At 46.6% G+C, this 26,135-nt stretch overlaps 1 protein-coding gene across 4 annotated transcripts in view; it reads left to right on the forward strand.

Annotated features, from left to right (window-relative positions):
• Nucleotides 1-26,135, forward strand: part of Phb1 (prohibitin 1) — a 67,675-nt gene that overhangs the window by 19,914 nt on the left and 21,626 nt on the right. For all 4 annotated transcript variants that reach the window (XM_037426534.2, XM_037426535.2, XM_037426536.2 and 1 more), the window contains 3 exons: nucleotides 1,691-1,852; nucleotides 4,669-4,811; nucleotides 21,189-21,305. In XM_037426534.2, the coding sequence (XP_037282431.1) occupies nucleotides 1,691-1,852; nucleotides 4,669-4,811; nucleotides 21,189-21,305 (422 nt within the window). The remainder of the gene's footprint in view (nucleotides 1-1,690; nucleotides 1,853-4,668; nucleotides 4,812-21,188; nucleotides 21,306-26,135) is intronic.

Below are 26,135 nucleotides of genomic sequence, written 5' to 3' on the forward strand. Positions count from 1 at the left end.
CATCACAGCTACAAATGAAAAGACACCAGTGCTGGAAACCAAATTAATGTTCTTGCACGAGCACTCGATATGCTCATCTACTCTAGTGCATCTAAACCAGCCTTTCAACCAAGCACACAGATATCCATTCCGCAGAAACAGACAGTAGACCACAAAATGACGCTGGTTGACAAAATGATGCTGGTTGATAAAACAACGCTGCTCGCGTGCTTGGATGTTGGACTTGCTCGGGAACGTCATGCGCACGCGACCATTTGCTCAGATGCCCGAGAGGGTTGGGATGAGATTTGACTTGTGACAGCTACGCGAGGCACACGGCAAGGGTTTCGAGCTCGCCTCCAAGCATCATTCTTTCATGCCGCTTCAAGATGCCAGTTTTCAGCTCGTAATGAACACGTTGAAAAAAGTTTTGTGGAATAATGCTCTTCATCGAACACAAAACTGCCATGGTCTAACTAAAATTTGTTTGGAGCCTTGTGAGTGGCCCTTTAAGCAGCGATCACTCTCATCTGAAGAAGCTGTTTAAATGAAGCAGTGTCTAGATACTACCAGCTCTAACACATCTTTACAAGCCATTTTATAATTTGCTGTGGAGATACGAGCCCACAAACAATACACTTGTATTACGATGAATGAGGGGCTCAATTCTGCTTATAAGATAACGACATATTTTCGGGATTAACTATTGTAGCTGCAAATACTATGAAGGGTAAGCTTTCTGTCGCGCCGGAAAAAAACTGGGTAGAAAGAAAATCTGCTGTCAGTCCCTATTAATGAAGTTCAATACCACATCGATGTTTTTTCAGTGGGATGCAAAAAAAAAGTGGCAATGTTGGCAACTTAGTGAACTTTGCTGCCAATAGTTTATATTTTTGATTGAAAAGTGTTAATATAAAGTTTTTCAGTTTTATAAATAAGCATACTGAGAAAGTCGGTACAAACTGCATCCAAATATTTTATTTATTCTTAATTCAGGACTGATTCTGGCTTTTTTTTTAATTTCCCATTTTTGGCACTTTGGCGTAATAAAACCAGTTGACGATTTTTCAGGTAGAAAATGCTAGAGAGGGCATACAAGTTGGAGGCCGGCAAATATACAGTTACACCAGGCCCCGGAAACTCTGCGCTAGTTTCGGTTTCAAGGAATATGCACACTCATAGCGGTTGCCGGGCACCAAAGATCTGGTTGAATGGAGTGGGGTTGATGTGAATGCTAGTATTTATTGACTTTCGCAAAGACAGTTAACAGAGTGCATAGAAAGCTTGTAAAGATTGTGCTTCCACTACTGTAGCTGAAGCGTGAGGAAATGACATATTTGTGCAAGAATAAGAGGAGGACTCCGGGAAGATACTGGGCAGTGGCCTGAGGCCGCAGCTCTATCGAAAGATAGGGCTGTCCACAGATAACACACAGTGACTTAGTTTAATCTTTAGGGGTATTTAAAGTAAATATGCATGTATTTGTGCATATATCGATTTGTAGCAAAACTGACTAAGACAAATATTTGCATTGAAAACTGTTTGCTTAGTGACTGCTCCACTCTAGAGAGAGATTTGAGGTGCTCAAAAAGAGACTGCCTTCTTGCACGGCTAGGTAGCAGCTGATGCTTGACCATCAAGGGAAGGGAGTCTTTCAAATGCCTGTGCGACACTCGTATGAGCAACGCACAATTGAATGCTTTCTGTGCAGTGGACGGTGGTCATCGAGCAGTGATTTTCGATCGCTTCACTGGCGTCAAAAACTATGTTGTTGGTGAAGGCACACATTTCCTCATCCCCTGGGTCCAGCGACCAATCATTTATGATGTGCGGTCACGGCCACGCAATGTGCCTGTGGTCACTGGCAGCAAAGGTGAGACTAACTTTGGATGGGCATGCTTTTGGTACTACGATAAAACGTCAGTGATACGAATCGCGTGGGTTTTAATTTAAACATGACTGCAAATGAGAGCTCAATTGCTGACGATAAGTGCCTCTGATGGCCTATTTTGCCAAATAGGTGGCACAGCTCACGCTTGGGTTTCTATGCCTACGTGTGATTGCTGTGTCTCACACGACATTGTTGGCACCACCTGTTCGTACCTGTGCGGTAGTGTACGTGTGTGTCAAACATTGTGGGAGGAAAATTTGTTCGCAACAACTATGCTCCAATTATTCGCCTGGTGTGCGACTGATGGTGGCGCTGCGAACTGCACCTGTGACGTCGGAGCGGGCATTCGCACACTTTCATCCGCTACGTAGGCTCGGCGCCATGTAGAAATTACCGTTGTGGTTAAACTCTACAACAAAGCGATTATGTTTATTTTGTGTGTGGTGGCTACCGACGCTGTTTGAACAACGGTAGGTCTCTGCTTTTGACGTTCATTTCAGAAGCACAGTGCTTTGTTTCTTAGAACTGCGGCCGCTTGTCTCCGCAGAGATTTCTGTGCTATGGTGAAGTACCACTCTGTGCCTCAGTGTACTTCGTCCACCTGTGAAGAGGGCGTTAGCTTTCTAAACTATCCTAAAGACCCAAAGCTGAAGTGGAAGTGGACAGTAAAGCTCGGAATGTGAAAGCGTACCACACCTTTATGGACCGTGTGTAGCAATCTCTTCGCTGACAATGACTTCCGCTTTACCTGCCGTACGCACCACTCTTCAGTAAGCTTGTAACCGTGTTTGAGTGCCTCACCAGTACTTCAGTCATTTATTGTATGCAGCTATAAGCATAGGTGACTTGCACTAGGTTTAGTGCCGTCTCAAAACCTGCCGCGAGGGTCCCTGGACAGAGAGCTGACGGGGCGGCTTCCAAATCGCCTCGTTGGCAAGTGTGCTGCAGAATGCTGCTGGATATCTGAGACTACGGCTTTATTTGGTTGGTGTATGTAGATAAGTGCTTTACTTGTGAACTCAAGCTCACGCCTAGTGGACTGCTAATCATAAGTTCATAAGCGAGACCTGCTGCCGTCATTTAGTGCAAATTTTGTAAAGGTTTTCAGCTTAAACAGTGCAGACACTTCTTAAAGGGTGGAGCTTTTTAAGCTCCTTTTTTATGCCACATGCGTGAACAGAAACCTAACCCAGCTTGCCCTTGCTCCGTAAATCTCTATGACCCTGTGCATGGCATATATAATCAGTGATAACTATTTGATATATTTCCTGATTATCAAGAGACCACCCTGTGTGGTATTAATGTCAACTACTTCATGATACCGATCTCACTGAATCAACATTACTGGGAAAAATTGTAGTTATTTGCATTGGCCAGGGGGTGCAAGAAGGTTGAACTTGCCATCTCCCTCAGCCACGCCAGCACCTGCCCTCTTACTGTGATACAACATGGGCTTGCGTCCTCAAGACAAAACTCTGCTGACACCCATCGCTGCAATTCTAGCATGAATACCTCAAATTTGGTAATTTGATGCTACTCTGCGTTTCTAGTAAATGCTAGGCACGATCGATTGACTACCATACCAGTAATTTTAATAGTGCCCTATAGTAATTATCTCGTGCGTTATTTGTGAATGCCAGGGGGGCAGAAATAATGGACAATTATCACATATATTTTCGTGTTGACTGTCACTAGCGATGTACTGCAGAAAAAAAAAATTCCAAGAATGGTCGGCACACTTTTGTCTTTAGTAGAGGGTGCAGCTGACCTTCTGCCTTAGTATAGCTGTGAAAGCTATTGTCCTTCTGACGGGTAGATGATGTACACTGAGGCACGCTGAGCACAACTTCACAATTGTGCAGCACTTGCTGCTGCCTTCGGCCTGTATGTATAACTATATATATATATTATCCCCAGTTTCAATTGCCATAGGGTGAATTTTTAAATTAAGAGACGAAAGTTTACTTGAGTAGCAGCTCTCGACTATTTTGAAAGTAGCGATCGTCCGTGGTGGGAGAGCTGCGGCTCTAAGCAGCTAAGCTACTGACTGCACAATGGCTGTTTCTTTGCTTTCAGGATGGGAATGTCTAGGACTAGCTTGATGATGAGTAGGCAGTCCAGTGATAATTTTTTTTATAATGGGCTTGCACTTTTTTTTTTTTATGTTTGGTTATGAGGGGGTCGACCTACATGAGTTGACTTGCAAACTGCGGTATGCACACATTCAGAAAAGATTCATGCATAATAATAGGCGTAGCCTCGTTCTTTTGTCGCACACTTATTTGGATGGGGCTGTCTTCTCTAAAGTACCCTTATAATGACCTAAGGTGAAATTCTCAAAAGTCCCTCTGCCTATTATCACTCTTTAACTCCTTACAAAAGGTCATTTTTATATGTTGGGAAGTGAGCTTTTGTGACTATGGAGCCAGAGCTTTTTGTATTCGTATTGATTAGGTGGACTAATGAAATCTATCAAGGTGAGTTTGTTATATAGCCAAGTATTTTAAGTGCCTTCCGTTGTTTTATTAATGCCCTTCACTTGTTTGCAGTCTAAACAGTTTGGTAGTTTACACTTTCTGTCGGCATAAGTGTTACTGTAACGTGTGTGTTGCCTGCTTTTCAATGGAGGCAAAATGCCCCATGTACTTAGATCTAGGCGCTTGAAGGTCGATATTTGTGGGACCTTCTACTACGGTGTCCCTCATATCAATAATACAGTGCTTTTAGGACATCAAGTCCGAGTGATTACTATTACATAGCATATGTTACAAGAGTCGAGTATGCCTTTCTTACTGCAGACTTACAGAATGTGAACATCACGCTGCGGATCTTGTTCCGGCCGGTGCAAGAGCAGCTGCCTCGCATGTACACAACTCTGGGTGTTGACTATGATGAGCGTGTGCTTCCCTCCATCACCAATGAGGTCCTAAAGGCAGTTGTGGTAAGATCTTAGCTAGTGAACTGTGTATTTTCCAAAAGAATCATCCTACAATTGTTTGGCCCCTCATAGGATACTGAATGTGATACTGAATAGGCACTATCAGCCCAGCACGCCAGGCTAATAGTGCTCACTTTTGAAAAGGGTTGCGGCCATTATATTATGTGGGTTGAAAGTACCATTGGTTATTTCTCGACCAAATTGAATGCACAAATTTGTTCAGTTTCTGTTCTAAATAAAATGTCGAATTCTCTGAACCCAAACTCTCCTTTAGGCCCGTGAAAAAATAAAAATAAAATTCTACCGGGAGCACAAGCTGCCATCAGCAACCCATCCAAATTTTGAATGTAAACATTCGACAGAAGTCTGTCTGGTTGGGTATGAAACTGGGAGATGATTTAGACTCCAACCAAAAGTTTCTTAAGAAACCCGACGTTTCGAAACAGACTTGTTTCCTTCCTCAGGGGTGACTGCGGAGACTACGCAGCAGTGGTGTCGAGTCTTCAAATCACTCGCGGTGAGGATAATGACTCCCCTCTCTCTCTCGTTTTGCCGTGGAGCGCAGTCCATGTGCATACACTGGGGGAAAGGTTCAGAGAGAGCGGCTGATGTTACGGGCTGTTCTCTGTATGTGCCACGACTCGAGTAATAACCTTCTCCTCCAGTTCGGCTCGCTTTCAAAGAGGGCTGTCGCTTCGAAATCTATCCGGTGATCCAACGTCTCGGCATGTTCGGCGACTACGCTGCGCTCTTTGTAGAACTTCCGCACATCGTTGGCGTGTTGCTTCAGTCTTCCGGTAGGTTTTTCGTCTCGCCGATATACGAAGAGAGGGACTCGGCGCATGGAATTTTGTAAATGACACTGGGGAATCCTGTCCATTGTTGGCTGGTCTTTCGGGAAAGGGAGGAGGCGGCCCAGAGTACACGAAAGCATGTGCGCGATGCAAACCGCTTCCTTCTTGAAGATGGGTGTCAACATCTCGTTGGTTCCCTGAACGTATGGAACTGGTACGCGTTTTGGGGGGCTGCCAATTAAGGTTGATTGGGGTTTTCATATTCTCTGTATCAGTTTCTTTCTGAGGTCCGCAGTTACGCGGGCCTCTTTTTTCTTTCACTCTGTGTCATTGGAGCATAAGTTCTTAGCTCTCTCAAGTAGCGGGGTCACAACCGTGGTCTTGTGGCAGGCAGGGTGGGAAGAATCGAATCGAAGGTAACGGCCAGTGTACGTGGGCCTCTTATGAACGGAGAACTCCAGGCCGTTGCGCTTTATTGCCACCTGGACGTCGAGAAAGGGCAGGCAGTGGTCGCTTTCACACTCGGTCGTGAATTGTATGGCTGGGTGCATGGAATTTAGGTGTTGTCTGACGTTTTCAACTTCAGACGTCTTCATGACGCAAAAGCAATTGTCCATATAACGCAGAAAAAGCTTGGGTCGCAGCGAGAAAGAGCTGAGTGCTTTCTTTTCTATGTACTCCATGGTCAGGTTTTCCATCGTGACGGAGATGGAAGCTCCCATCGCGGTTGCACTGTTCTGCCTGAAAAATAGTTTCTTTGTAGGAGAAGTACGTACTGGACAGGCAGAACTCCAGTAGACGGCAGAGCTCGTCAACTGCCAAAGGAGTCCTTTCACTCAGGCTTGCGTCCCCCTCAAGCCCAGAACGGGCAGAGGAGACAGCTAAGGGAACTGGCACGCTGGTGAACAATGAAATGACGTCAAATGAGACCAGGCTCTCGTCATCGTCGATGCTCACATCTGACGCTAGCTGCGCGAGGGGGCTGGAGTCACGGACATGAGTTGGTGTCTTTTGGGTTAGTGGGGCGAAGATTTGGTGTAGAAAATTTGAAAGGGCTCGGCATGGGGAGGAATTGAAGTCTACAATCGGTCGGAGGTGGACGTCAGGCTTGTGAATTTTTGGTAGTCCATAGAAACTCGGTGCGGATCCATTACGGCAGATTAGTCGCAGGTAAACTTTACTTGCGACTGATCTGTTGTAACGGATCCGCACCAAGTTTCTATGAACTACCGAAAATAGTTCTTTTTTGAATTATTGATAGTATCGATAATCTATTTAACGGTAGTTCTGCATCACTTGGGCATAAATTTTTTTAACCAGCCCTTTTATTTATTCGATTTCAAAACATCTTGGCTGAAAACTACGTAGAAGTGCTGTAAAAAGTGTTTGTGCCTGCCGAGGTGGCGAATAATATTGCGCGAATCACACATGTAAGAACCCTGTTTTTTTAAATTATAGCTCCTAAATGGCACAATCGTAGAACATTGCGCTACTTTTAGTGATGTTTTCGCACTCATGCTTACGGGTCGCGATTTAGTTAAGGCAGCTGCAAGCGGAAGTGCAGTTATCAGATTGCAATAGCGGCAATAGGGCGGTGCTTTTATCGTGAACTTTGCACACGTACGTCGGCCGCAAATGTTGGCGGGATCTGAAGCACTTGGTGGAGCGGCGTGTGACGGAGTGTTGAAGCTATCGGCCTCAGCAATGAACGACTGCGCGTTTAGACCATGAACCGTTGCTGGGTCTTATTGCGGGGGCCGCGACAGACATCCTCAGCACTATTTGTCACGGTATGGGATGCAGCGATGCAGTTTTTAGTTGTTCCATCCCGCGCTGCAGATCCCGCAAACTCTTTATTCTTGTGATCGAACATAGCATATTTTAAAACATAGGGCACTGCGGTGACGCACATCACAATCGAGTTTTCTGCTTGGAGTCAAGGCTAGGCCTAACTCCGCTCTGAACTTTGCGGACAAGACCATCGCGCTCATGAACATGAGAAAGCGAAAAAGCGATAGTGTGCTGCAATCAAAAGGTGGATAGCAAAACGGTGCGTCATCTGCCACGCTACTTCTGGTTCGAGGTCTATCCCCTTACTGCTTGAAGGTGCCTGCTGCGCAGTGTAATCGTGGAGGAAATTCGTGCAATGCTGTGATGCGTTTATAGCCGCTTGTTCACTGGTTCAGTTCTTCAATTTTTTTTGCGAATAGATAGATGATGTATCACGCACTTTGGAGAAGGAAGCGAGAACAGGAAATGAGCAAACACGAGGAACGTTGAGAGGCGGGTTTCAAGCGCAGCATGGGTTATGCTTTGAAAAACAAAGTAATATTTTGCAGAATCACCTCAATTTAGCATTTTCGAGCACCAACGGTGGTCGCCTTGAAGTCACTCACACATAAGCACATGCTGCCGAATGTCAAACTACGTAAGATGACAACTTAACACGCATACGCTACCCGATCAAGTACTACAATATAGCGTATTTGCATTGCATATTCTGTATCGCCAACTGTTCGTAAAATAATGAAAACAACTCAGCACGTCCAACGTCTGGGACAAAGCGGCCGCTCTATTAATGGTATCGTGTGGCGTAAAATGATTACAGTCACTTTTGAAGCAACTATTAGCGTGGTATGGCGTCTCTAATATGTAAGGCTTGCAAGTGTGAAGGGCTAATTGGCTGTGTTATGTATGTTGAGTGAGGAAAATTTCTCATGCATTGAAACACTTTGTTCGAGTGCATTAGGGAACGTGATCCCACGAAAAAAGACATGGAAAGGCATAAAAAAAGTCAGATAACCAAGAGTGCATTTCACTTTTAAGTAAGGAACAGTTTACTATTGTCATTCGATATATCGAGCTTGGAATCGTAACTTTGAAACACAAAAGTAAATGAATAATTTTACGGGTGAGCAACATGAAAACAAACGGGCAGATATTTTGTGGTGCTATGATGCTCAAAAAATGTATGTGACAAAGCTTGCACGATAACACCCTTTGCTGCAAAAGAGCAAGCATGTGTCCGGAGGTGCATGCCACTTGAATGAAGAAATGACCACCTGCATGATTATAGCTATCTCGTAGTGACTGCACTTGTGATTCAACTCACAATATGTGAGTTACTTCAGGGCGGGAGGCCACTGAGGCGAAGAACTTAGTCACTGTGTTATGACTATGTTCCCTTTTGGGGGGCAAAGGGGGAGAAGGGGAGCAGGCGAAAATTGGGGAGAAAACTCTAGCGCCCCCGTGCCCACCCCTGGAGCCGTCCTTGGTTTGATCCCGACCACGGTGGCCGCATTTCGATTGAGGCGAACTGCCACAAGCCCGTGCGCTGTGCAATGTCGGTGCACGTTAAGGAACACCAGGTGTTCAAAATTTCCGGTGGACAAAATTTTAGAGGACCTCACTCGTGGCGGGAATCGAATTCATGCGATGCTAGATTTTCTGCTTTCAGCATAGCGTTACGAGATGCATATATATGCCATCGAGTTGAGTAGTTTATCTACTCGGGGGCTCACGAGAGACGTGGAATTCACTGGCGCCCAAAGCGTAGAGACTATTTCATAATGCTACTCACGTTAAAGCACATGCGCAAGTTTCATCGAATTAACTGTATGCTATGGTACCTGCAATGCATGTAACACTTAAGCTTAGAGTCATAATAGTGTATATGTAATGCTTATTGCATTGTTATAAAATTGAGCAAAGTGAGGTGTTCGTCTAGTTGATTTTTCATCCCTGGAAAAAATTATGCTACACTTGCTACAGAAAACAGAGAGGAGGCAAAAAAGAAGTGGACAGTACAAGCTCAGTACAAGTGCTTGTACTGTCCACTTCTTCTTTGTCTCCTTCCTAACTTCGTTTTCTGCAGCAATTGTAGCGAAATTTTTTCCATTCATTGTTATAAAAGCAGTCTGCCAACACCGTAACTACATTGCCCTTACATCACCACGAAAATCTTTTTATGCAGAACCTTCAACCCGCAGCAGGGCTTTGTGATAGGTTACTCTGAATGTATACGTAATTTTCATTCTTTGCATCGATTGAAGTGTTTCGAGAAACAGGTATCTAATGCTATTCTTCTAATGTGCATCCGGCGCACATATCCAGCATTCTATGGTATGCCCGCGGTATGCAGGTATGAGCCACACGTGACTGAGGGAAAGGATTTTACGACCTACGGACAAGAATATTGACACAATGTAACTTCATGTTATGCGCTAGCTGATACTTGTGCCCTCTAGATGGTTTGCGACGCACGAGCCTGCGGGGCCCAGCTGCGCGTGAACCGTGCTGGAAAAAAATAAATAAAAAATACGTGGAAGTAGAGGCAGAAGTGAATCCTCGAGACTACTAGATTTCGTTCTAGCTGTGTTATTATTATTGGGCACAAGGTCGCCCTGCCTACGTTAGCTTATTAAAAGTGTTCATTGAACCGTGCGTTACAAATCTGGTGGAAGTGCTGGGTACGATGCCAAGCCCCTCTCGAGTGACAGAGCACAGTCCAGAATCGCAGCGATTTGGACCCAACGAGCTGATGCCTGTTCATCAGCGCTGCAGTCGACGCCTACGCGGTGAGGGTCCTGAATTTTTACCTTTATCGACTTCCCTTAGAACCTCAACGGCTGTGAACGGGTACGCAACCGACATGACAGCTCAGGTCACTCCAGCCAACATTGTAGTGAACTAGCCAATGCTACCAAAGCCTTTCCACGGCGAAAGCTACGAGGACGCAGAGAACTGGCTTGAACACTTTGAATGCGTCGCAAAAGCTAACAGATATGGGGAAGAGCGCAAACTTGCAAATGTTTACTTCGCGCTGGAAGATAGCGCACGAACGTGGTATGAAAACCACGAAGCTACCTTCCGGTCGTGGGATGACTTTCGACGGGAGCTGCTCACTGCTTTCCTGAACACAGACCGCAAAGAGGGAGCTGAAGCTGCACTCCAGATAAGAAATCAGCGAAATAACGAAACTGTCGCCATGTATGTGGAAGACATGTCTCTCCTATTCCGCCGAGCGGATTCAAATATGAGCGAAGACAAAGTTGTGTCATCTGATGCGAGGAGTGAAGCAAAAACTCTTTGCCGGACTAATTCGAAGCTCGCTGCACACCGTCGCGGAGTTTCGTTCTGAGGCAACTACATTAGAAAGGACGCTACAACAGCGAGCAAGGTTATACAACCGGGATGCGATCATCACTTCCTTGGACATGTTGCCACCAGTCTTCGGTAACGGCATGGAAGCACTACGCGAGCTGGTGCGGTCTGTTGTGCGAGAAGAGCTCCAGAAGCAGCGCCTTGACTAGAACGCTCCAATGCTTTCGTCTTTGGCCGATGTGATCCGTGAGGAGGTCAGGCAGGTGGTACGCGAACCTTCGAGCAACGCACAGCCAGAGTGGCCACTACAACAGCAGACGAGAATGACGTATGTTGATGTGCTACTACGAGGACCTCCAGGACGTGCGGACGTCGCAACGGCTACACCTGTGCAGTACCCGATGCTGCCGAGCACCCTGCAGCCAACGCCTGTGGTGTACGCGTATCCCGAAGGAGTACGGCCACCAGCGTGGGTCCGGTCTCAGCGAGCCGCAGGGCACGCGTTAACCTTCGCCGTGGCGAGAACATGCTACTGCTCAAAGTCGCAACACTTTATTGTGGCAACACCAAACACAGTACAGCCCGTTGCAAAGGCGCGACGCGAAAGCAAATAGGCTTATCCATGCCACGGGCACAAAAGTACTACACAGTGTGCCACGAGCACGTCTCTGTGGTAAAGGTGATTCACGGAGATACCGGGACCAAGGCCCGGTTGCTCGAGCGAGGGCAAAGGCGCTCGCATTGGCTTCGGAGGGAGACGGGTCGGCGTAGCTAGGCCACGCACTAGGACACCGTACCGCCCTTCAGCCGTGCGTGCGCAGTGGGGCAACAAAAGGTGAGCGTTAGCCTCGGGCGCGAGGCGCTGTCAGCGAAGTCCGACGAGCCCCGAAGGACGGGAGTCGACGGACGGAAAAGATTGTGTGGCTCACCGTTTGCAGTCCCGGAGAGTATCTGTCTGCTCCCGATGCAGCGCGCGAAAATCTCTCGGGAGACTCCGCGTGCGGCGCCACAGTCAACATCCGCTACCGGGTGAGGGAGTGAAACGTCACTCCGCTTTTCCTCCCAGTGTGGCAGACAGCAAAAGAGGGCAGACATGTCGGGACATGAGAACGGCAGAAAAGGCGGCAAAGCCCGCGCAAAGGCAGCGGGCTAGCCTCAATTCCCACACGTCAGAGAGGAGACTAAGGAAGAGCGGTGTCTGGCGCACTCTCGAGAGGATACCGCTTTGTTACCACTGTGGGGAGGCTGGTCACCTCTACCGAACATTCCACTACCGCCAGGCAGGTTTCCTGTCAATACGTGGTTTTCCTGTCAATGCACCTCTACCACGAAATGGTGAACGTCCCTTCGAAATTGAAGAATACCTGTCAGGTCGTCAAAGCTCAAGTGGCTTCCAACGACACCAACCTCGTGCAACGACAACGGGGAGGGATAGATCACATAGCCCCCGACCTTCAGCAAGCTCCTCAAGGTCCCATTCCCCAAGCCGGCGTCGGGAAAACTAGAGTCAGCGACCTGTGGAGGCAAGGCCGCTGTCGACGCTAATGCAGAAAAACGTCCATTGCTGACTCTGAATGACGGCCAACTCGGAAACCGGTGCTTCGATAGTGACGTTGCTTCCGACTTACGGGTGTTTGTTGACGGCTACGGAGTCATCGGACTGGTAGATACAGGCGCAGATTATTCAGTGATGAGTAGCGGACTTTCTAAAATACTGAAGAAAGTGCTGACTCCTTGGAAGGGACCACAAGTTTGCACAGCAGGAGGGCACCTCATCGACCCTACTGGAATGTGCACAGCAAGAATTGGAATACAGGGTTTCACGTACGTCGCCACTTTTATTGTGCTGCCGGAATGCTCAAGAGACTTGATTATCGGCATGGATTTCTTACGAGCTAATGGTGCTGTAATTAACTTGCGAGAATCTTCTGTCTCATTCTCAACTAGGCACGCGATTGCTACCTTTGAAATGGAAGAGAACGTATATGACCTTTGTATTGTAGATAATGGCGTCATGGTGCCGCCAAAATCGAGCATATCTGTCACAGTAACCAACAAAGCATTCAATGAATTTGAAGGATTTGCTGACAACAATACTACCTTAATACTTCAAAAAGGGATTTGCATGGCACGAGGCCTTGTTAAGTTACATGACGGATGTACAAATGTTCTACTTACAAACTTTGGAAATGAGGTGTAGCACGTTGCAAAGGGAACAGTCATCGCCAGTCTGAATAATTTCATCCAGGTTACGGAACTGCGCACTTTCGAAAGCAATGAGTCTGATTTCTAAGACGTGGAGTCTGTCCTTGCAGCCATCGACATCGAGCCAGGGCTACTACCAAGCGAAAAAGAGCAAATAGAAGGACTTGTAAGGGAATTTGCCGAATTTTTCTTGTTGTCATCTAAAGTTCGACGCACTCCTATCGCCAAACATCGCATCATTGTTGACGAGTCAGTGAGGCCAATATACCAGCATCCCTACCGAGTGTCACCAAGAGAAGGGGAAGCTCTTGGTAATCAGGTTAAAGAAATGCTCAAAGACAATGTAATTCAGCCTCCATCAAGTCCATGGGCGTCACCTGTTGTTCTTGTGAAGAAAAAAGACCAAACCTTACGTTTCTGCATTGATTACCGGAAGCTCAACGCCGTCGCCAAATGGGATGTTTATCCTCTTCCAAGAATTGATGACACTCTGGATACGCTGCGAAATGCCAAGTATTTTTCCTCAGTGGATCTTGAATATTGGCAGATAGAAAGAAGTTGACGAAAGAGATCTTGAAAAGACAGCGTTTGTGACAATGGATGGCTTATACGTGTTCAAGGTACTCCCTTTTGGCCTTTGTTCAGCAATTGCCACATTCCAACGGATGATGGCCACAGTGCTTTGTGGTCTGAAATGGTAGTTGTGCCTGGTTTATCTCAACGGTGTTGTAGTCTTCTCTGCTACCTTCGAGCAACATTTGGAAAGGTTCCGGGCCGTGCTTACTGCTAAGAAGTCAGCGAACTTGACGATAAAACCACAGAAATGTCATTTCGGGTTCCGTGAGCTCCTTTTTCTCGGCCATGTCGTCAGTGCAGGAGGCGTCCGCCCAGACCCTGCAAAAACTGAGGCCGTAGCGAAATTTCTGAAGCCAACAGGCAAAAAGGCTGTTAGGCGATTTTTATGTCTCTGCGCCTATTATCGACAGTTCGTTAAAAATTTTCCACGAATCGCTGAACCACTGACACGGCTGACAAAAAACGAAATGCCTTTCGTATGGCTTGCCGAACAAGAGGATGCCGTCAATGAACTACCAAAGTGTCTTCAAAGTCAACCTGTTGTGGCGCATTTTGACGAGGATGCGGAAACTGATATCCACACGTGTGCAAGCAACTTAGGTCTTGGTGCCGTGCTCATCCAATGGCAAAACGGACAAGAACGAGTCATTGCGTATGCCAGTCGCACTCTTTCGAAAGCTGAGGTGAACTACTCAGCGACCGAGAAAGATTGCCTTTCTGTGGTATGGGCTATCAGCACGTTTCGACCATGTTTATATGGTAGGCCTTTTCGAGCTATAAGCGACCATCATTCGCTATGCTGGCTGGCTACTCTCAAAGACCCATGTGGACGGCTTGCACGATGGAGCCTGCGATTACAGAAGTATGATATCACGCTTGTATACTAGTCAGGTCGCAAGTACAGTGATAAGGACTGCTTGTCACGTGCTCCGATTCAACCTTCTGATCCTGCTTCTACCGAGGACGGTGAAGATTTTGTTTTCTTGGGAGCTGTGACATTGTCAGAGATAGCACATCATCAGCGATCCGACCATGAGATACTCCTCTTGATCAAGTACCTACAAGGACAGTCTGTCGATGTTCCACGACCTTTTGTCCCCGGCTTGTCAGCGTTTGTCCTACGACACAAAATCCTGTATAAAAGGAACTTTGACAACAATACAGCGACATGCCTCCTTGTCGTCCCTTCACTTCTGCGACCAGAGATTTCGGAGGCTTGCCACGACGATCCATCAGCTGGTATTTAGGAGTAAGCAGAACGTTAGCACGCATCCGAACTAAATACCACTGGCCGAAGTTGCTTAGCTCTGTACGACACTGTCAGAACCTGCCAGGACTGCCAAAGACGTAAAACCCCACCGCTAAAACCAGCAGGTCTCCTTCAACCAATATAACCACCAGAAGTCCCATTCACACAAGTCGGAATGGACTTACTGGGCCCATTTCTTACATCGTCATTGGGAAAATGGTGGATAATAGTTGCGACCGACTATTTAACCCAATATGCTGAGACAGCGACTCTTGTTAAAGGATCAGCCGTTGAAGTAACCAAATTCTTCGTCTCCAACATCGTACTGCGGCACAGAGCTCCAAGAGCGTTGATCACGGACCGAGGAACTGCATTTACAGCCGACCTGATGAAATGTATTATGAAATTGATGCACACAAGTCATAGGAAAGCGACGGCATATCATCCTCGAGCGAATGGTCTTACCGAACGACTGAACAGAACGCTGGCTGATATGTTGTCAATGTATGTTGATATAGAACACCGTACTTGGGATAAAATATTACTCTATGCAACATTTGCCTATAACACTGCGATGCAAGAGACAACATGAATGACGCCATTCCAACTTGTTTTTGGCCGGACGGTAACGACACCTTTAGATGCAATGTTACCTATTGACGAGACCCCCGAGAATGACGTATGTTCACGACTACATACAAAGAGCAGAAGCCAGACAGCTGGCACGATATCGCATTCTCCGACAGCAGAAAACTGACACACACCGATACAGTCTGTGAAGAAGGGACGTCCAGTACGCACCAGGAGACAGAGTATGGGTGTGGATTCCTGTACGAATACGTGGCCTATCAGAAAAGCTGCTTTGCCGCTGTTTTGGTCCGTACAGAGTGCTCCGCCACGTCGGCTCGCTTAACTACGAAGTTATGCCAGAGGGACAGGATATTTCATCCCGACGGGGGGCATCGCACAGAAACTGTGCATGTCATCAGGATGAAACCGTATCACGACAGGCAATGAAACGCTGAGGACACAACGTTGTTTGACGTTAACGACATCCACGACGAGGGTTTGTGAATGACCGCCATGCAACCAGTTCGGCACAAGCATTGGGACGATGCACTCTGGAAATGGGGGCAATGACACAATGTGACTTCAAGTTACGCGTGCTAGCCGATACTTGTGCCCTCCAGATGGTTTGCAATGCACGAGCTTGCGGGGCCAAGCTGCGCGCGAACCATGTTGGAAAAAAAAAAAAGAACATGGAAGACGAGGCAGAAGTGAATCCTCAAGACAACTAGATTTCGTTCTAGCTGTGTTATTATTCTCGGGCACAAGTTCGCCCTGCCTACATTAGCTTATTAAAAGTATTCATTGAACCGTGTGTTACAATATTATGTTATACATTTCTTGACCTGCCACTCGAGTTTGTCATACACTCACGTGCTCATTTGGTTACTTTTGTTTATACCAGGTTAAGCAGAAGACAACTACAGCACTCAGGCGTACGTAGGTGCTTAGATGATGGATAGAAAGAAGCACTCAAAGCACATTTGTTTGCAATTCGCTTGAAATAAATACAGTGCTTTTAAATCTGCATTGTTAGGAAAATGCCATGTCTAGAGAGCTTAGATTACGTGTACAGTGAGAAATGCATCGGTCTGCCAGCACCTGCATGTGCAGTTCTGTAGAAGACTTTTCATATGGTCCTCAAAGATAGAATTTTCACTGGCTACCTCATCGATCGGTCCCTGAGATAACAGTGAGCATTGAAATCACCTGCTAAAGTAAACGTATTGGGTAGCGTTTCCGAGACCATGACGCTATTGTGCTGCCACGCCAGGTGCACCCCGCTGTCAACCACCGCTATCTTCGCTTGCCATTCGAGAATGCACTTGCAACGGACAGCGCCGCCACGCAGTGCATACAATATAGTTTCTCCGCCGCGCTCTGGGGAAAGCGCGTGTTCACTGCACTAGGGAAACCTTTCTAGCCACTATACCCGTATGGAGGTCTGGTATCTCAAACAGGAAGTCGATGCAGATGGGCACCATAGCCCACAATCCTTTGCGTGAGTCACGATTTTGCGATCCACCTATTACAGCACCCGCTGGCTTCTCAGAACTGTGGATGGGCCATTCAGCGCAAAGGCAGCAAGCCACCTGGCCAAGCTCGGCACACAGTGATTGCATAGAGCAGCGGTGACTGCGACTAGCAATTTCGTGTGTTGGTGTTCCAAAACGCAAAACCAAGTACTTTGTGCACTACTTTGTTGTTGCCTTAGCTAACTGACCATTAAAGACCGGAGATCGGCAGCCTTCATTCTTGAATTGGTACATTGATATTTCGACTGTGCGCCGTTCCCGTCTCGAAAGTATGCCAAGCGATGTTTGAAGTGGGAAGTTATTGAATTTGGGATGTTCATGGTAGAAAAGTCTGCTATAAAGGGGTCCTGACCCCCTTGTTGGCCTCACATTTTAGTCAATTATAACCGAATGTCTGTTGTACCAGAATGCATACTACTCAATCAATGGAACAAATAGGGGGGTCAGCATAGCAATGCCAATTGGTATGTAGTATCCGAATGTCTGTCGTAAGCAGATCTGTTGTAATGAGGTTCTAGTGTGATTACAATAATTGATTTGACAAGTGGGGTTTAACGTCCTGAAGCTACCATATGGTTATGAGAGACTCTATTGTGGAGGGCTCTGGAAATTTGGACCACCTGGTGTTTTTTAATGTGCACCCAAATCTGAGCACACAGGCCTACAGCATTTTCGCCTCCATTGAAAATGCAGCCAGGATTAGATCCCACGACCTGTGGGTCGCCAGCCTTTGCCACTAGACTACTGCGGCGAGACATATGTACACACCAACTTTGAAGATATTCAGGAACCAGCCACTTCGATCCTGGCTTTCATAACTTGCTTATCAATCATAATTGATAAAGGCAGCAAGAAAAGATACATCCACAAAGGAGGCAATGCACGATACCTGCGCTGAATTTCAATTGCTTTGTAATTGAAGACACATGCCTCAGACAACCAATGCAGCCAGCACACCTGTGCCCGCAGAAAAGTACAAGGAAAAAGAAATTAAAACATCATAATTGCTCTAGCTTAATGTTTGTGTCTATTTTCATGGCTTTCATCAAGTTTAGTATAAAAAACTGGCCCAGCAACAGCACTTGTATTGAACATTTGCTCATTAACTTTTCATTTGTGTGGCAGCTGTTTACCTGGTCTTGCTGAGCCCAAGAGTGCCACGGTCATTTGTTTGTCCTACTGTCGCTGGGCAGCCCCGCACAAAACATGTCTACATTGTGGAGGTGAAACATGTGTAATCTCTATTACTGTGTATTACAAAATCTGGACTCTGTTCCTCAATACCATGCAGTGATGCATCTGATACGGCATGCGGATATAGTAGCAGCCATAGCAGCGGCTGCTTGCGGTAGAGCCACGGAACAAAGAGGCCTTTTCAAACTCAAGTAGTTCTTTAAACATTGCATGTGAATACATTGAGGATTTACTGCGAACTCTGCTTAAGTGCATGCTGACTGCCCATTGCAAATTTGCGTCTCGTGACGAGCGCTGCCAAGACCAGCAAAGCCCAGACTAAATTGCAGCTGTCTTGCATGGAGCGTTTGGGAAAGGTGTGGAGCACAAATGCTGTGGCGGAAGAGCGGACGGCTCGGACTTTCTCGATGCGGGTGCACTACTAAACGATGCACTACTATATGAAAATCACCGCGGATTGTTCATACTCGTGTGCAGCACACCACAAACTAAGCAGACGCCGTCACTGCCGGGGCACTTGCTGTACCATAAGTGCCGTAAACGCCGGCAGGGGGGTGAAAGAGGTGCATATGCCCCCCACAAGCTGCACCAGTACTGGCCCTCACCCACACTACACCAGTGCTTTCTCGTTTCCCAGCCGCGATACACTTCCTTGCACCACGTAAGAAAAAAAATCCTGCTGACGACCATGGTATGCATGCATTTGTCACGAAAGTGTTCTTGCTGTCCACTCCATTCCTGACTGCTCACTTAGCACTCTTGCAGAAGACAGCTGTATTTGGGTTGATGCCTATTAAATGTGTGCAGTATGCTTACAACTGCGCTACACCACTTGTGCTACCAAGCAGTTAGCTGAAGATGCTGTTCATTAAGGGAAAACAGCGAATAAGTCAAGCTGGTGTGCTCACTGTGTTGCCGCAGTCACGTCTTTGATCAATTCCACCACTTATTGGTGAAACCATCGCCGCACTGCACCGTGATAGTGGCTTTTTCGGATTTTTGATCTGCTTTACCACAAATAACTTAAAGGGCCCGTAATTCACTCAGAAGTCAAAATTCAGTTGGCATGGGGAAATCGTACACGAGTGTGCGACGAACACGGCCGTGAGAATTTTTCAAAACAGTGTCGTTTGGGGAGCTAGGCGCGTGTGAATATCGAAACTGCGACAATCCCTCCTTTCGCTCTGTCCTGCGCTACCCTCCATAGTATCCTCTTCCAAAGCTGCTTTGCCCTCTCGCCGAGCGTCCCTCCCATGCCCCTCTCTATCTCATGTCGCATATGTCATCGCTGGTGCACTGTTTGAAACACCATCTACTTCCGGTTTCCAGGACTCCGTCAGTTGCATTCACGATGGACCCGTACGGGGACACGCCATGCCAGACAATCTATGCAGCTGATTCATGAGCGGGCGCACGAATGCGGGCAACACGTGGACCGCTGCCTGCTGACTGACCGGAAGTCGTAGGCTCTTACTCGACCAATCATAGCATATTTGGATCTGCATGTCGGAGATATTGGAACGGCACGTCATGCAGAGGCACAAAAGGCCCGCAAAGAAGGAGAGATCGTTTCTTGGAATGTGGGCGCGGTGGCGGCTCGTAGCGCTGCCACGTGTAGAATTGTTTATCACGACGGCATTCTGCACAAAATGCGCACGTTTACTTGAAACGTTTGAAAAAATATCGAAGATGATTTACGGGCCCTTTAAGAATTGCGGCAAAGCTGACTTTGAGGCATCGCTACGACGTCAAGCACATGACTTGCGGAAGTGCTCATTCAAGCCTACGGAAGCGGAGATGCAGCACAGGTGGTGCCTTTATTTAATTCTGTTTTGAACATGACATTTCAGTAAGAATTCCATAAAATCAAGATGCTGAGAAGTGTCACTGTCTGAAATTTCAGATTTTTTTACACATTGTCATGCAAGGGCCTTGTGACGGCGGCTTTCAAGCGTGTCTGAAAAATCGGGAGTCGAAAAAATCTGCAGCTGACTGTGCAGATATATATGTGGCCAGCATGCATGTTGCTGGGTAAACACAGGGACGGCTACAAGATGTCACCAAGACGCTTCATGATGCTGCAGCTACCGGAGACAAGTCCAGGAAACATTCTGTACATCATGATGAAAGCAGCGACATTTTCTGTATGACACTGAAGAGCACTCCTTGCTGGTACATTGATAAAGATAGGCTGACTCCCAAATGGCCTAACTATTTTCATGGGAAAGATTGAAAAAATCTGACACAGTCTCTGATGGTCGTAGGCTGCTTTTTAAGAAGCATGTGGTCAATGAGCTCAGTATGCGAAATGTGTTAATTGATATGTGGGGTTTAACGTCCCATTATGCGAGGCGCCGTAGTGGAGGGCTCCGGAAATTTTGACCACCTGGGGGTTCTTTCACATGCACCCAAATGTGAGCACATTGGCCCACAGCATTTTTGTCTCCATTGAAAATGCAGCCGCAACAGCCAGGATTCGATCCCGCGACCTGCGGGTCAGCAGTCTTAGCCACTAGACTACCGCGGCATGGCATACGAAGTGTTTTTTTTTATTGCTATGGCACTTGAAAGGGTGAGTTTCTAAGGCACATCTCTTATTTTCCTTCATTTTATTTCCATGTTATTACACTGTGTTTCTGGGATATGCTATGTACAAGTATGTACAAACATCAGTATTGTACAATCATGCCAATTTGAGTCATCAATTAATAAGTTGCTATGGTTCTATATGGTGCCATTGGCTTTGTTTACTGAATGCAGTCAGGTTAGCCGTGGGTGACTTGCACATTAATAGCGTGCTGCAGCACATTGTGCTTTAATTGGTCATCTGTAATAAATGCAGTAGGCGTCTTAAACTCTCTTCTAGCAACAGCTGCTCCGAAAGACATTTTTGCCTGCTCCAAAGCAACCTGAGCTAGTAGCATCATTATAACTGAGCTACAGCAGTGGTGATCCCCTGTCCTTGTGTTGGTTTAAATGTACGAGTGTCACCACTAGTAGCCATGACGCTGCCTGTTGGCATCACTTACCATGTGCATTTATTACAACCTGGCAACTCGTAATAATAGGAGGCAACCTTTTTTTGTGAACTGTGTCATTTGTGCTTTTATTGTGGAGAGTGTGACTTTGATGAAGTTCCAATAACTCTTTCCTGCAGGCCCAGTTTGACGCTAGTGAAATGATCACCCAGCGAGAGGTGGTCTCCCAAAAGGTGTGTGACGAGCTGACAGAGCGGGCCTCTCAGTTTGGCGTTATCCTGGACGACATCTCAATTGTGAGTTGGGCATCTGTTAAATAGATGAGGGACATCTTTTAGGGAGGGGGGGGGAGGAATCTGCACTTTGATATGGTGTGGTCAAGCACAAGTTAATGTCGTTAAATAGTAAATTCATTTTGACTGAACTGATATTGTAAAAGGAATGTCGGGGAGGGGGGGAATTCATTTCTGCTGTTTGTTTTCTTGGCGACCAGACTTTGGGCCAAATTTATAATTAAGAGGGGCTGTGCAACAGTTTTGCTAGTAATCTTGAAATGACCTCACTGTCAGAGTTCTTTGCATTGTTCATATCTTGCCATAAGAATTTTTACAGTCCCTCAGGCATTAATTAGAACCAACAGGCACGAAAGCCAAGGAAAGTATTGGGGATGGTATTTGTAATGCAAGTGTGAAAACAAGTAACCTGGACGAAAAGGTAGCTTGCTCCTGGCAGGTACCAAACCACTCGCTATGGTGGCAGTCCCATCCACTTATAGGGTGTACATGAGCGTTAGCGCTGCTAGAAGCTGTGACCACAAGTGTGGAACACTCCTTTTTTTTTTTTGCCTGTTGGCGTGATGTAGCACGTGATCTTATTATAAGCTGGCTTCCTCTGTCTAAACGAGACACTCGCTATGAATGAACGAAACAAGGGAAATTTTAAAGGCTAATTTTTTTTTGCTAGAGATAACATTAATTACAGAGTTTGCATGGGTCCTTGCAACCATTGAATTTTTATTTTTATATTTTTAATAAACATAGTCGCTCATTGCACAGCCCATTATTTGTGATGCCGTAAATGTAGCAGGTGGCATATGTAATGTCCACATCATAATAAAATTGAGGACAAAAATAGCTTCTGCAAGGAACCAATATCATACATTTTTAATATTTATGGTTTTAATTACCAAAACCAATAGATGATTTGACCGGCACCATAGTCGAAGGCTCTGGAAATTTTGACCATTTGCTGTTCTTTAACATGCACTGACATCACGCGCTGCACGAGTCTTGACCATTTCGCCTCCATCGAAATGTGACCACCGCAGCTGGTATTGAGTACGCGACCATCGAGTCTGTAGCTGAGCACTGTAACGACTACCCCACTGCGGGGAAGGACAGTGCATATTTGGAAACTCGCAAAAGGCAGGAGGATGAGAATTGCTTTGAGAGTAGGTTGAAATGCTTACAAAAATGAAAGAATGAAACTAGAATTCACTGTTAATAAATTAACAGCTACATCAGACTCGTATGCAGGGGAGGCAACTGACCCGACATGCATCATTGAGTCAAACAGGCTAGAAGACGTGCCAACGCCAAGAAGCAGGAGAAGTGGACATTGATACGAAAATTCAGGAAAAGCAGCATGGAGCAGTATATTAAAGCTGTTCCTTAGTTTTGCCTATCTTGTGTTTGCGTACAACGTGTGAAATTCTGAAAGCGATTATCGGTGCAACTCTTGGAAACTGATTGATGGAAAGTTGTCTAGAATGAAAATTTTATTGGAGCAATGTTTTCGATGTTTTCTCCAACGACTGTCACTAATTTATTTTGGGAGTGCTTGCAAAGGGTTGAATTGAGAGAGAGATGCAGGTCGGCGGTAACACGGCAAACCCATTTTAATATTACACAAAACGGCAAACAATCTGAAACTCAGAATTGGCTCCCAAAAAGGGACATGCATATAAAAAATAACTGGCTATAGAAGCGAAATCAGAACTAATATAAATTCGAGTCAAATTCTATCCCTAGCCCTTATCTGTCTCTATTCAAGATAGTGCCTCGGGGGCTACACTCATTCGCTCCCACAATAATACAGTCGAATCTCATTATTTTGAACACGCTTAATTCAAACTTCCAATTAATTCAAACTCACGATGAGGTCTCGTCAAAGCTATGTGTATTCCAATGGGCGAAAACGCCCAGTAATTCGAACGCCCAAGCACTTCCGACGGTTAATCCGAACATGCCGCACTCCGAAAATGCACTCGGCACCCCGGCCACTTCCGCCGCAGCACCTGCGACACCTCAATACTGCCCGCGAAGAAATTAAAAAGGAAAGAAAAGACTGCGGTGGAATGTTTGCTCTCTCTCGAATGCCGATTTGCAATGCACCCGTGTCACGCTTCTCCCTTTTCTGCCCCTGCCACGTAAAGACCCTCCTCCTTCCAACCCCGCGCGCAAAGAGAGAGAGGAAAAAAAAAAAAAAAGAAAGCCGTCGCTGGGTTGAATGATTGTGTGGTTGATGGAAAGGAAAAAGGCACTATCTTCTGCAGCCCTTGCCCTTTGTGGGAGCACGGCTCTGCGCCTTGAGGGGGGGGGGGGTCTCCCATGTGCCACGCTTTTCTCTTTCCCTTCTCTGCCACGTAACCATTTTCCTTTCAACAATGTGAGCGTAGAAAGCAAAAAAAAAAAAAAGCGGCCATGGAGTGTTGGTTATCTCTGAAATACCGATCTGCTCCTCTCCGCATGGAGACGCTTCTCCTTTTTCGTCACATGCGGGACATGCTGCGGCTGCATAGCGGAGAGCAGGAGGCTCTGCTACGCAGCAGTCATCGTTGTCGTCGTCGTCTTTAGAAAGTGTCGGCGCTCGACATTTTCGCGCACAACTTCTCTTGCCAGGAGAATGCTGAAGCTGAAGTAGAAATGCCTTGCAAGCTGCGTGCGAAATTCACTCGCTGCAAGGCAAACGTGTGCAGACGCGCCTCACCGATTACTTTAATTAATAACGGATGTCCTGTGATTTGTGAATAAATATGTCTTCTTAAACTTCCCCCTTGTGTATTAGCTCAATGTACATGCGCCACTGCATGTAGAGCCCTCCGTTTATTTAGCTTTCATTAATTCGAAGAAATTTTTGGGCTCCTTCGAGTTCGAATTATCAAGATTCTACTGTATAACTAACATGGATGTAACAAATTATTGGCTATGTCAAACTACAGACAGAAAGTATAAAGAATTGCATGTACTTTGACATTTTTTGTAGCGAACTCGAGCGCGCAATGGATATACTGAATTTCCCAGACCGGAATACAAGTTCTCCGGGAGCGCATGTTCGGGTTCTTCGCAGCACAGCGGCAGCTAGGCGGTCGCGCGTTTACATCCAATGCGCCTTTAGCGTCTAGGTGGTGTAGCGATGTAGACGGCAAATTATTTTTTTTTATGGCTTCCGAGATCGGCAAGGTTCACTCTCTAAGGATACAAATACAGCCATTTTTACTGTTGATTTTACAACTTCTACTAAAGTCTCATAAGCCTGACGCGCCAGTAGAATGGAGCGGCCTTGACGATTGACTGCGTGGACGAGTCAGTTTGCACGCTGCCATTCCGGGTTAGTGGTTGTTTTGTTGTTGAGTGTGTAAGGGGTGTTTTCTTCATTTGCAAGTTTTTGTGGTACTAGGCGGTGCTGCATACCGTCACCATGGCACAAAATGGGAAGAAACAGACTGCCTTGACGTATGCGACGAAACTAGAAATTATTCGGGGTGTCGAAAGAGGTTAAAGAAGTCGGTCGTTGCTTAAGCGCTCAAAATAACCCGCAGCACATTAAGCATGGTGCTGAAGCAGAAAAAGGAAATCTTTCAGCAAGAAGGCGGAAAACATGCCAACGCCCAGCGTATTCGACCCGCTGCCTTCGAACACATCGAAGAATGTTTACATAAATGGTTCATCGACGGAAGGGCTAGGAATATTCTTGTGTCGGGGCCAATGCTGCAGCAAAAGGCAAGAGACTTCGCATTCTTCCTCAATGCCTAAGATTTTAGTGCCAATGCTGCGGGGGGGGGGGGGGGCTGCAATGATTCAAGAACCGGTACGACACCATCGTAAAAGCTGTCATAGGCGAAAGGGAGTCGGCGAACGCCGGAGCAATGGACAAGTGATTGAAAGAGTGGCCTCAAAGTCGTGCCAAATATCAACCAAAAGAAATTTTATGGCGGACAAAACTGGCCTCTTCTGGCAGATGGTGCCGCGCCATACTCTGGACATCCGCGGGCAGAAATGTCATGGTGGCAAGCAAAACAAAGCCCGGATCACAATCCTACTTGCCGCGAAGATGGATGGTTTGATAATACTTCGTTCATTTGTGATCGGCAAGTTCAAGACGCCTAGCTGTATGAGACGCGGCCGCGTCCTACCAGTCACCTGTGCTTCCAAGTGAAAATCAGTGAGGACACAAGAGTTTGGGACATGATTGAGGGAGTAGGATACGCAGCTTGAGGATGCGGGCAGAAAAGTGTGTCTTCTCGTCGACAACTGCTCGGCACACTTCGCAGATGTCAGTGAGCAAAATCGAGCTCAAGTTTCTGCCTTGCAACACCAGCTCCAAGTTTCAGCCTCTAGACCAGGGGATCATCCACGCCTTCAAAGCGATTTACAAGTGAAGGCTCATTAGTCTTCAAGTTATTGAAGACCTGAAAATTGAGTTGTTGGATGCCATACAGATGATGAAGGCCGCTTGGGAGAGTGTGAAGAAAGAGACGATTGCGTACTGCTTTCGGCACGCTGGCTTCATCGTTGGCACCGAGGCATTTGAAGAGCCCACTGAAAATGTTGAAGGCTCTGAAGAGATTGTCGGGCGTGATGAAATATGGAGTGATTTTCCACGGTTGGTGGGCGATACGTTGGACACGCTGACACTGGACTTTGCAGGCGACGACGCATTAGAGGCGGTTACTGAACTGACTGATGTGGAAATCGCTGTGAAGGTGACATGCAAGCAAGCCGGGATCGAAGCCGTAGAATTTGAAGCTGCCGTCTCCGAAAACATTTCGCCACCAACTTTTAGCGAGGCTTTGGCTGGTTTGGCTTTGGCGTGGTGCTATTGCAGCACGATGTAAGGCAACGGGC

This window comes from Rhipicephalus microplus, chromosome X, assembly GCF_043290135.1.
Source record: "Rhipicephalus microplus isolate Deutch F79 chromosome X, USDA_Rmic, whole genome shotgun sequence".
In the NCBI taxonomy this organism is placed as follows: Eukaryota; Metazoa; Arthropoda; class Arachnida; order Ixodida; family Ixodidae; genus Rhipicephalus; species Rhipicephalus microplus.